Source organism: Phaseolus vulgaris, chromosome 3 (assembly GCF_051622355.1).
Source record: "Phaseolus vulgaris cultivar YP4 chromosome 3, ASM5162235v1, whole genome shotgun sequence".
Lineage (NCBI taxonomy): Eukaryota > Viridiplantae > Streptophyta > Magnoliopsida > Fabales > Fabaceae > Phaseolus > Phaseolus vulgaris.
The window spans coordinates 24,948,071-24,960,255 of record NC_143500.1 but is presented as its reverse complement, the minus strand read 5'-3'; the positions used below and the strand labels follow the sequence as shown (position 1 = coordinate 24,960,255).

Genomic DNA, 12,185 nt, shown 5'->3' with positions numbered 1-12,185 from the left:
CTTCTTTGGTGGACTCGAGCTCCCCCACTAGTTGAGAATTCAGTTGGCGTAGGGAGGAGGTCTCGGCCCGTAGCTCCACCATCGCGCAGTTCAAAGAGCTAACAGTCTGCCCCATCAAGATCTCCGTCTTGATGGTCTCTTGGACCTGCGCTAGGTACTCCCTCCTAGCTTTCTCCACCATGCCCCGCATCAGCTCTACAGACTCTTGGGCAGCTTCGAAGTCACTTCGCAGTGACTCCTTGTCGTGCTCAAGATCCTTCACCCTCTTCTCCAAGGCTAGTTGCTTGCGATGCTGGGTGGAAAACTCCAGAGAGAGCACTACCTGCTTGGCCAGGTGCATGTCCACCTCATCACCATTCCATTCGACGAGCTCCCGGTTGCTTATGAGCTGTCGAACCAGGGTGATGACCCTGCTGAAGTTCTCGTGGCTGGCCCCAGAAGCGCTTGGGCGCGAGCTGGACCCACCACATTCAGCAGTGGCGGTAGAGATTGGCAGCAGTGGTGGTGCACCCCCAGTTTGGGCAGAAGCACCCCCAGCAGGATGAGCAGATGGACCAGGTGATTGGCCTGCTGGGGGGGAAGATGGCAGTTGAGAAGTTGGAGGCAACTGCTGGCATGGAGAAGGAAGGCAGGTGGGCTCTGAGGCAGGTTGAGCACAGGGAGGTGGGGGAGACCCTTCCTCTACTTCCACCACCTCGATCTCTCCAGGCTGGAGAGACGAAGCCCCCTCAACTGTTGGCTTCTTCCTCTGACGGTGTATAAGAGGAGAGCCAGAGCTCTCCTCTTCAGTTGAGGCAGCAGCAGCAGCAGCAGCAAGTGAAGTGGAAGCCTTCACCAGCCTTTTCCTTTTCTTTCCTTGCTCGGGGCCTTCAGCTGGCGCGACCGAGAGTGGAGGGGCTGCAATGGGCTCAGTTGTAGAAGAGGAGGAGCCAGTACCCTTGGTTCCCCGACGCTTGGCAAGCTCTAGCAAGGCCAGCCTCCTGTCTTTCCCCGACATTGAGTCTGCATAGACGAGAAAAGGAAGGGTTAGTTGGCCAAGTTATGCAAGTAAGTCAAAAAACACATAAAAACATGCATGAGAAGAGACAAGTATCCTAAGAGGTGCAAGAAGAGCTACCTATATATTTTTTCAGAGCCACCACATCAAATTCATCCTTGATGAGGCGAGCGGAGTTGTACTTGGCCCCCAGGAGCAGCCCACATAGCTCGCGCTCGTAGGGGGCCATGGTTTCAAGGTCCCTGGATTTCTTGAATTCAACCCCAGGAACCCAGTAGAGGGGGTACCCCTCGAGTAGACTTGGACTTTGTTGGGTGGCAGATATCATGTAGAATCTGCCCTTCCAGTCTTTGAAGGATTGTTGGTATAGGCCCAGGAGCACTCGTCCAGCAACCCCGTTCAGGCTAACCCAGGACCTGTCCCCAGGATTCTTCGCCTCGAAGAAGTAGAGGAACACATCCACGGAGGCGTTGTGCCCAAAATAATTGCAGAGGATCTGAAATGCCCGGATGAAGGCCCAGGCATTGGGATGAAGCTGGCAAGGCGCGACATTCAACTCCATCATCGGCTCCTTTTCGAAGAAGGTGAAAGGGAGGCGCAGCTTCAACCTCTTGAAGATAGCGGAGTAGATGAAGACGAAGGGCACCCCATTGGTGGCCCTATCGTCCGCGCAGATGGGCATTCCTCGAGGAGGAATGCGGATTTGGACATTGAAGTCATTCTCCCTGTCGATGGCGCAGGAAGGATCATCAGGACTGTGGCTCAGCAGGGACGTGAGGTGGCCCTGGGGCAGTAGAGTGGAGGTTTCAGCGAGCAACGCCAGGGGGGCCCAATCGTAGACCCTGGCATTGTCATGGAAGGAGGTAGCAACAGGCGGTGGTGGAGCTGGCGCACTCGCGGAAGGCTGTGCACCAGAGGATGAGGCAATTATACGCGCAGTTTGTTTCAAGCGAGCCATCGCGAGATAGCTGCAAATGGAGGAAAAACGAAAAGTCAGAATGAATGGAAGAAGAGGGAATGATGAATGTTTCAGTGAAAACAGAGAGGGCGAAGGAGAGAGGGATGCCTAGGTGAAAAGAGGAAGAAGAAGAAGCAGAAGTCAGAGCGAGAACGCGAAGAAACCCTAGCGCGGGTCGAGAGAGGAAAAATAGAGAAGATGAATGCATGACAACGAGAAAGACAAATGCAATCGGTAAAGATGACCCAAATAAGCCCAGGAAGAAGAAAAACCATACCTTTGAATGATCGCAAGAGTTCTGGAAGCAGAAAATTTGAAGAATGATAGGTGCGCAGAGGAAGAGTTTGCAGGGGGTCTGAGAGTCGATTGAAGAAGATGAAGTAACAGTGAAGGAGCGCGCCAATTTGAATAAGAGAAGCGCTAGCGACACACCACGCTGGCCGTCGATTGGGCCACGTGTCGCGAGATTAAGGAAGGAAGTTCAAACGTTAAAGAAGCAGCACGTGAGGTGGCACGTGATGCGGCCCCACTTGCCACGTAGACTGAGGGCACGACCACCTTGTCTCTTCGCCGAGAACGAGTTCACGACTCGAGACTGGGGGGCTTGTGATCCGATCGGTCATCGGTAGTCGATGACGTCAGCAGCAGAGGACCACGTGGACCACTCGCAGGGTGACACGTGGACCAGGTGACAGAGAGACCAGGGAGGCGATCGCCAAGAGCGGTGATCGGGGGTCAGTGACCAGGTGACCACCGACAGATCAAGCGGCAGAGAGGTCAGGGGACAGATCATCCAGAATGGTGATCGGTGGTCAGAAGCCAGGTGGCCACCAACAGACCAGTTCTCAGACTAACGCCTGGGGGCAGAACGCGAGAAGCAAATAAGCACTGATCAGTCATCGGGTGCATTGTCATCGGGGTCTCGTGTTACACGCAGTTAAACTGGGACTCAGGTTCCCAGCGAGAGCGTTATACATGGACCTCGCATGAGCACATCTCAGTGAATCGCGCACGAGAGTGGCCTGAGGGAGCTAGTAAACTGATCAGTGATTGGTGACTCCCCCAGCCCATTACGTGCGTGAAGGGTAAGTCGTCTACGCAGAGAGCAACGCTGGGTGAGCGTGCCTAGACCAGCCACACCTGGCGTTCTCCTGAGAGTATGCGATTTACCCAGAGGAGAGAAATATCCTAAGTTACTCCGCAAGGGCGTAACTTAGGCACACAAAGAGAAGCGCTAGAGCCCTTCCAGTAAGTGACACGTGTGTGGTTAGATGTGAGTTGCAGGCCTCCACGTGTCATCATCTGAGAGGGGTGCGGTCCAGACAAAAGTGTACTCCGTACCACTAAGGGTACAGACAGGCGCAGCCAAGCGCAGAGACGCGCAGACATGCACAGACTCTCACGCTCCCACTACTGATTCTGCAGGTATATTGTCTCTAAAAAGCATAACAGGGTTCTGACACATGCCAGAAAAGCATAACAGAATTCTGTTATGCCCAGAAACAGAGAGAGAGACATAAAGGAGGGAATCAGGGAGAGATGAGGGATACGAGAAAAAAAAAGAGCAAGAGTTTTTCACACACACTGCTAGTTTTCTCATCTTTGGTGGTTCTGTGGACTAACTTGATCGTCGGAGTGCAAACGGCCGCTAGAGGCGCCGTCTGTGTGTTTTGCAGGTCACGTTTGGAGCAGTAAGAGAAGGTTCTGAGGGTGATTCTGCAGAAGACGCAGTTGCGTAGACAGGGCAGAGAGTGCTGCGAAGCGATTCCTCCACGTTCGAGTTGCCGGCAGGATCAATATTATATTCACTATATGTTTCTGTTTAGTACTGTTCATATTCTATTTGTTCATCTGTTTATTATAAATTTGTTTCATTATCTGGTATATTTATAATAGGTTGGCATTATTACATATGCTTAACACTATAACAATTGCCAGTATATTAAAGTCAGAAAATTCTTTTATCATATTTTTTATTATATATATTTTGTGTTAATATTAGAGAATGCTTATATTCGTTTTATTCTTTGTATATTGTCTATTATTAATTAGTCATTCAAGTATCAATTGTTGCTTTTTTTTTTTATATAGAAACATGATGATGTATATATGTTTATTATTGTTGTATGGTTTTTAAGATCTTTAGTTATTTATATAATAGTATTTCATTATGTGTTTAGTTGTATTATATTACATTACATTTTAATTTAATTTAGATCATAAAAGGTGAATTCATAATTTAATATGATTTTGCCTACAATCTGTTTCTTGAAGAAACACACATTTACTGAGTTTTTTTTGTAATAATTGTACTTGGTATAATCTCCTGAATTCTATTTTTTAATTGTAAAGATTTTTTGGAGAGTTTATTCTATTTTTTAATTACAAAGATTTTTTGGAGAGTTTTTTGCAGATAAAATTACAGGTTGAAGATAGCATGAGGTTGGTGAAGAGGACTTCAAAACGAGAGGACTTCAAAATGAGAGAACTTCAAAATGGATACATAGTATTAGATAATTATTTATATAATAATGTATTTGTTCAAAATATTTTATTGTATTGATATTGTAATGTATTTATTATGGCCAAAATATATTCATGAATTTTTAATTATGTTACATTATATTAAATTCATTAATATACTAAAATTATATAAATTTATACTATTGCAATATATTTAATTTCATTTCATCAAATTAATAATTTATATATATCTAAATAAATTTATTATTTTTAATATTAATATTTAAATATAAAAAATTCGAAAAAGTCACGTGCGTTTCACGGGTCAACCTACTAGTATTTAAATAATACAGTGCCCTCTTTTCACATACTCGTGTACATTTAGTTTTAGTTAAATATACAAATGAGGTAGGAAAAAAACTAAAAAAGTACCTTAATTTTGTTTAAATTCCATATAAGCATAATTATAATTTATTTTATTTTTATCAATAATTAGTGTTTACTTTTATATCTCCTAGATAAATTAGTTTTTTTTTCTTATCAATGATTAGTTTTCACCTAAAAACATTACTAAATTTAGTATTTAATTTTATTCAAACATTAAATAATATTTTTGTAGTATTTATTTAAACCGATAATTGGTTTGGAAAATAAATAAGTTTAATGTTTCTTATTTTATTTAAATCTTGAATATTTTGTACATGTTATAACCCAACATATAAAGGCAAGACAATACAAGACTACTTATATTTGCAAGTGAACACCACTGCCTTCATTCCGTGCTTTTCAGATCATTCCTTCTCTGTTGCTAACGAACTAGACAGCAAGAATTGCACCGTGTTCCACCTTCCAAACTTCAAATCGGTGAAGCAAATTGCAAGATCTAATAAAACATCAGCTAGAGACTTCTTTAGATTATAGTCCCTTTAGCTCTCTCACGGTTTGATATTATTGTTGATGCTGTGGCCACTCGTATCTTTGTTCAATTCAGATGATTGATTGATCTGGTTCTGTGTGAACAAGAAACCCTAATATGATGGCACAAAGCAATTGCAGGGCACAGATTCAACATTTCCAAAATCAGTACCAACTACCACCAGGTCCCCCTTGAGCAGCAGCAACTTTGCGTGCCAGATATTGAGGCTTTGTCTGAAGTCCATTAGCACCTTCAATTCCTTCAACTGCCCTCTCATTTTTACAATTTGGGTTTCTTCTTGGATAAGAACAGCTTTGAGCAGCATACTTGGCAGAAACAGATGGATTTCTACCCGTCCTCCGCTGCTCAGTCTCAGTTGTAACTGCCACTCCACAGTTGTTGTAACGCAATACCGTACCTACAACTTTTCCGGGACGAGGAGCAACACCTGAGGCATGTGCACCAAATCAGAAAGAACCAAGCTTGAAATACACTCATCAAAAGAATCTCAAAAAATCCACAAATATATTTCAGGAATACAAGTCCTGCTGTTTTCAGCCATTCACACATAATTCCCCATCAAGTGACAGAAACATACTTATTGGGTATGTAACAAGGCAATGAATCAAAATGAAACAAGCCTATGAACACACACTCTTTGAAGACAATGTCTGCCTTGCACATATATGAGATCAGGAAAGAAAGAGGGAAATGAAGAAGCAAAATACTTACTACGATCAGTCATCACACCTCGAATATTTTGAGGAGCTTGTTGTAAAGGAGGCCTGGTCATTGGGATAGCACCAGTCTTGTCTATGGCTGGCTTGTCAACTTCTTTGATGCTACACTTGGAGAGATCATCTGCAACCACTGCCATATTTTGCCTTGGGTTATCTGAATACAACACACACGGCCTGCATTTACAGTCTCAAATCAGCACTGTTGGCGTGCAGTTCAAGAGAAAATAAATGGGTACATTGACAAGATAAAAGAGCAATAGCGAAAGACAAAAGCCATGTTTCCAGAACCATTATAAAAAATTAGGATACCTGGGTAATGATGATGCATGTTGCCTCTCAGGTGGAGTAACAGTTCCACCTTCTCCATAGTGCTCCTCAAGATATGCAAATTGTTTTTTGAAGTGGTCCACAGCACTATTTGAAATAGGTGTTAGCATAAAAAACGAGGTAAAGTGATATACTATATAAAGTAGGATTGAAAATTTACATAACTATATAAGCATGAAATCGCAGTTAAACTTATATTTCATCAAGTAAACTCCAGGTAAAGTTTTAAAAAGTAGGTATCCAAAGGAAATGTTTATGAGGCTTGAGGATCTATAATGGAATGCAGATCAAATAACAGAGACAATCAGCAAGAAAATGGATATCTCCTTTAGGATTCCTGAATCAGGTAACTAATACCATGTATCTCAGCAGGAAAAATAAGGAAATAACAATCTAACAGTAATTGGTAGCAAGCTACCAATCCAGAGCCACAGGGCCTCTACAATTCACGTTTACAGTGAATCCACTTCTAACAGAATTCCCGATACTCTCTCTCTCCTCTAACCACCTATATATATTACTAATGCTTATACCCCTTATATCCTCCATACATATCAAGCCTGATTCAGGGCCACGTCATTCCTCTTGACCCCTCTCTTATTCTTCCTCACATACACTCTCCAAATCTTGGGCTTAGGACCATATTCCTGGCCCAGTTGTACCTCAGCATTTCTATCAATCTAGAGCAGAACAACTTAAGCATATATTTGGTGGAGGAAAAAAAGTATAATCTTTATATCAGAATATGTTTTATGGTTCACAACTATCAAATTCTATCTTACGGTAAACAGGGAATTCTTTAGAAGAAGGTGAAAATGCAGAACAAGTGGAGAAGAATAAATCCTCCAAGCACCTATATATGAAATTAGTTAAAGGGTAGAACAAAAAGGTTGACCAAACGTTATTATTTGATTGTTACATAGTATATCACTCCATAATGAATTTACATATCTCATCAAGTGCTCAAACTAGTGCAAAAGAGCGAGAAGTGAAATAGAAATTTCAGTGCAGGTTCGAACAATAGTACCTTGGATACATGAACCCTGTTGGCTCTTCTCCGTCTAGATGTTCTTTTAACATCTTTGGATGGTACTCCAAAATCTCTCGGTATATAAGCTCTCGCACGTCTTCCTTTGTTATCCTACGTCTCTCAAATTCAAACTCCATCTTGGTAACTGGCTGAGCAGAAGGCTCTCTCTCAACCTTCGCCAAGCCTTTAAAATATGGATCTGCTAGAGCCTAATTATATCATACACAGTATTCGGATTAAAACTAAACATCATGTGTGGAAAGGTAATAGATGGATGGAAATCTAACCTCTTCAGCAGTAGGTCGATCCTTAGGTTCAAATGCCAGCATTTTTTCTAACACCCGAAGAGCAAGGGGATCTACATTAGGAAACTTTTGAGAGAAAGGAACTGGCTTCTTCTTACGCATACTACTCAAGTATCTCCGAGCTTTCTCATTCCGTACCTGTTAATATACTGCCAAAGTCATTTTAAGTAACAAAATAAAGGACACAAATTTGCTAGAAGAATTGGAAAATGAACAACAGACCCTGGCAATGGCTTCAGGAGATGGTGTTCCAAGAAAATCAGTCATAAGGTCCAATTGATGGACAACATTCTTCCCTGGGAAAAGAGGTTTCCCAGTTAAAAGTTCTGCGAAAATGCAGCCAATGCTCCATATGTCTATAGCCGGGGTATACTGAAAGAATAAAATATTGTAATAACATTAATTATCCATCGTCATTTCACAAACAATAACAAACAACCATTTCTTTTCTTTGACTACAAAGTAAACAACACGTAACCAATAATGATTTAAGTGTCAAGCTAAACCTTTTCAACTGGAACATATTAGCCTATGAAACAAAGATTGCTGAAATATCTCAAGTCTCAACACAGGTTCTTTTGTATGTTCCTTATAAGTTAACAGCAGTTAAAAAACATAAAATTCCAAAACAATTCCTGGAATGCCAGCATATTGGCTTGAGGAAAGAGACAAGAAGGAAGAAAGGAAGGAAAGCATGTTCCCAACTTTTAGATTCCAAGCAATGATAAATAAGTATAAGATAAAGAGAGTAGTGATCCAGGATAAAAGAGGTAATAGATATTGAACCTTGGAGAAAAAGGATCCACACAATTCAGGAGCTCTATACCACCGTGTAGCAACATAATCCTGTGAGGAAACAAGTGGAGAGCATAAACAACATGTGATGACCAGAGAAGGAAAACTATGTTTAAGGTGAGTATTTCATAGGGAAAAGATTCTTACTGTCCAAAATATAGCAGTTGGTGTATCATTAAAAGCCACTCTGGCAAGACCAAAGTCACAAATCTTCAGTTTGCAGTCAGCATTTGCTAAAATATTTTTTGGCTTCAGATCTCGGTGAAAAACATTTGCTACAAACCCATTAACAAGTTTAAATCAGCCACAATGGTCAAGTGATTTAGCAACAGTTATTGTATAAAAACATTAACTACGAGAAAGGTACATTAAGAAACTTAAACATAAAAGTTAGGGAAATATAAAGATCATAACCTGTGTGTATATACTTCAAGCCTCGGAGAAGCTGATAGAGAAAAAACTGGTAATGCTCTGCAGTCAAATCATCATTTGCTTTGATGACCTGATGTAAATCGGATTCCATAAGTTCAAAAACAACATATATATCTTTGAATTCCCTTCTAGAAGGAGGTAATAAAATATGCTTGATCTCCACAATATCAGGATGGCGTAAGAGTCTAAGAAGCTTGATCTCACGAAGAATGCGTGTGGCATCAGAAACGTGTTCAAATATGTCATTGATTTTCTTTATTGCAACCTTCTCTCCTGTGTGTGTATCATATGCAGAGCAAACAACACCATAGCTTCCTTTACCGATTACTTCCTCTATTTTGTATCTACTGCCTTCGCCATATTCTGTAAAGAAGTCTACATCTACAGATGACTGCATAAACACAAAAAAATAGACTATGCATGAATATACCAAGTAAAGCCAAAGTCATGATTTAAATGAGCAGCAACACACACATGAAACCAGAATGAGGTTTCATACCTTATACAAGTAGCAAGCACAGCATCTAAAGTTTGTGTTCATATACAAACAAACAGAAAAGAATAAAGCCAGACAAAAGCTTTTAGACAATGGATATAACTTTAGTTAATTTATACATGAGATTTTATAAATCACCCAGAGCACAAATGAAGCAAATAGAAGCTCTATTTGTTTCATGTAGTTTTTCACAAAACCATTCATGAAAGCACAATTTGAAGTACCCAGTGAAAATATAACGAAGGAAAAGGGAAAAGGAATACTAAAACTAACTACAACACCGACATACTTATTCTGGTTGTAGTAACAACAAGTATCTCACATATTGCTCGGGCTCTAAAGTTTAGGTAAAATTTAAAAATAACATATTAAAATATAAAAAAATGTTTAAAACTGTAGAATGTATGCACGTTTCATTCACAGATCAAATCTAAACAAAATAATTAAAGGGAAAATGTTTAAAATTATAAATTAAATAAACATAATTTATTTAAATAAATTAGACTAAAAATGGTAAAAAGAAAAGAGAGAATTTAGGAATAACATATGCCATTTTTGAAGAGAGAGTAAACTAAAAAATTGAGCTCCTTTCAAATCTGTTGCACAAGATCCTAGTTCAAACTTTGTTATTGCCATTGTACATCATGAGCGGTGTATCTAATATTTAAAATATAAACATTGATGGTTGTTGAAAATATCAATTGAGATCTTGTCACAGCCGGTACCAAGCCCCAGTAAATGATGAAGGTGTTAAGCCATTGATAGCCAACCTAGTATTGCCCAAGCTCCCAACATATAATGAAAGTTAAATCAGACCAAAACAATCAGTGTTTTCTAGTTAATAAGCGATGTATTTGATGGAGAAAGAGAGAATGTAAAGACCCTATCGCAAGAGTAATAATTCATATTTATTATATAATGGCGGATTATTCAGCATTCAGTTTCATGAAAAAGGTTCCTATTTGTTATAAGATTTAAACTGACATGAATAGTGAACAAGTTTTTAAAAGTATCCATTGCAATGGTCTGTGCTCAGTAGATAAGATATGAACCAAAATTGCTGACAAGAAAGCTTAAAAGATGAAAAACTTGTTACCGGACATCTCACAAGCCAAAATAACTCTGAGAACCATAATGTCATATGTACCAATACAGTCAAAAATAAAAAAGAGATATGAAAAAAAAAGTATGCAGTGTCAGGGAACAGGCAATACTGGAAGGTTTGAAAAAACAAAACTGAATACAAAGGGTACAAATCCTACCTATATTATGTATAAATGCAGAAATCACAAAACAAGGAGTAATCATTGTCTTCACAAAAGTGTACCATGCTAATGCTTCATAAAAATAAATCTACTAAAAAGCGGTTATGTTATGTTGATCCAGTAACTATACCTTTTTTCTCTGATCATGAGGCATATTGGAAACTAAGCATAAAACTCTTGAATGATCGAAAAGCCCCTCAACCGTAACCCAAATTCAAATCACCCAACTCCCACTTCCAGTTAGTTTAGAATGGCACAAGAATCTCCGGATCACGAGGGACGATCAAAATGGAAAAGTCAAGTAAAACTGCAAAAAAAAAAAAAAAAAAGGAGAAATTAAGAAGAATAATATTAAAAAAAAAAAACCTTAGAGCTCAATAATAGGAAGGCAGACCCAATAAAATTTGTTACTAAAATAACAACCACGAATTACAACAAAGGAACGCACTCTACACTAGACAGCACTGTATATGAGACGGAGAATTCGAAAGTGGAAACATGAACAACATGGACAATTTGGCGGAAGTACCAAAAGTGTAGTTGTAAATGCCTAGTTACAGATCACGTAGGAGAAGAAGCTGGTCTAATGAATTAAGCAGAGAGCCAGCGGAAAAAACTAATCTTGTGACGATAATCACTAAGGCGGCTAAAGGGGATGAATAAAAAAGAGTAAACAGTGACAGAAGAAAAGGAAATGGTGGGGATTTGAGAATAAGATTGGTTTTTGGTGTGGAGAAAGGGGAATTGAAGGAGAAGTGGGAGTGAGAAAAGAAAAGGTTTTGGATCTGAAAGAGAGAATGGGAGAGAAGATGTAATGAGTGCAATGTAGTTGAAGTTGGAGAAGGGTGTGGTGGTTGAGTGTGATTTGTGTATTAAGCTCCCAAACACTCTGATTGAAAGGAGTGTGGTGTGTGTATAAAGGGAACAAGGACAGGAAATTAATTACAGTTGTTATATTCCAACATCACTCTGATTTAAAACACATGTACTACAATTATTTGTTTACTCTCACATTTTCATATATAATAATAATACAATTATTTGTATTGCAATTATTTCAAAAATTATATTCGAAATCAATTTTAATTAATAGCGTAAAAAATAAATTCTTTCAAGTTTAAATTTGATTTATTGTTATATCAATCATTTTTAGACAACCACTGAATTAACTTTTATGAAATTTATTATAAAAGTTCATGATTTTAGGTATAAGATAAGTCATGATTATACGAAAATATAATATTAATGACATTTTAATTAAATTCTGTAAGACCGTGATGATTTTAAATTCAATAACAATAATATTTAGATCTTTAAATTCATTGAATGTTTTGAATTGAAGTTTTTCTCTCTCCGGTGAAACTTCCATTTTTTTTTTCATACACATGCTTTGATATACTAGAAACCAATTGTATTATACCCTTACCAGTATATAAAATTTGAAAAGATGTACAATAATGT

At 39.2% G+C, this 12,185-nt stretch overlaps 1 protein-coding gene across 6 annotated transcripts; it reads right to left on the bottom strand.

The window, feature by feature from the left end:
* Positions 1-5,073: 5,073 nt before the first annotated feature.
* On the bottom strand, positions 5,074-11,677 carry LOC137806781 (mitogen-activated protein kinase 15). Of its 6 annotated transcripts, none has more exons than XM_068607057.1 (11): positions 11,254-11,677; positions 10,855-11,031; positions 8,946-9,354; positions 8,679-8,806; positions 8,523-8,582; positions 7,959-8,108; positions 7,719-7,874; positions 7,429-7,640; positions 6,384-6,488; positions 6,067-6,248; positions 5,074-5,782 (listed from the first exon to the last, which is right to left on the bottom strand). In XM_068607057.1, exons 2-11 carry the CDS (start codon positions 10,876-10,878, stop codon positions 5,499-5,501), a joined length of 1,710 nt encoding a protein of 569 aa, XP_068463158.1. In that variant the 5' UTR covers positions 10,879-11,031; positions 11,254-11,677; the 3' UTR covers positions 5,074-5,498. The 6 variants fall into 6 exon arrangements, with proteins under 6 accessions (XP_068463158.1, XP_068463160.1, XP_068463159.1 ...); XM_068607059.1 differs by having other exon boundaries at positions 11,119-11,673; XM_068607058.1 differs by having other exon boundaries at positions 11,173-11,673.
* Positions 11,678-12,185: the final 508 nt, after the last annotated feature.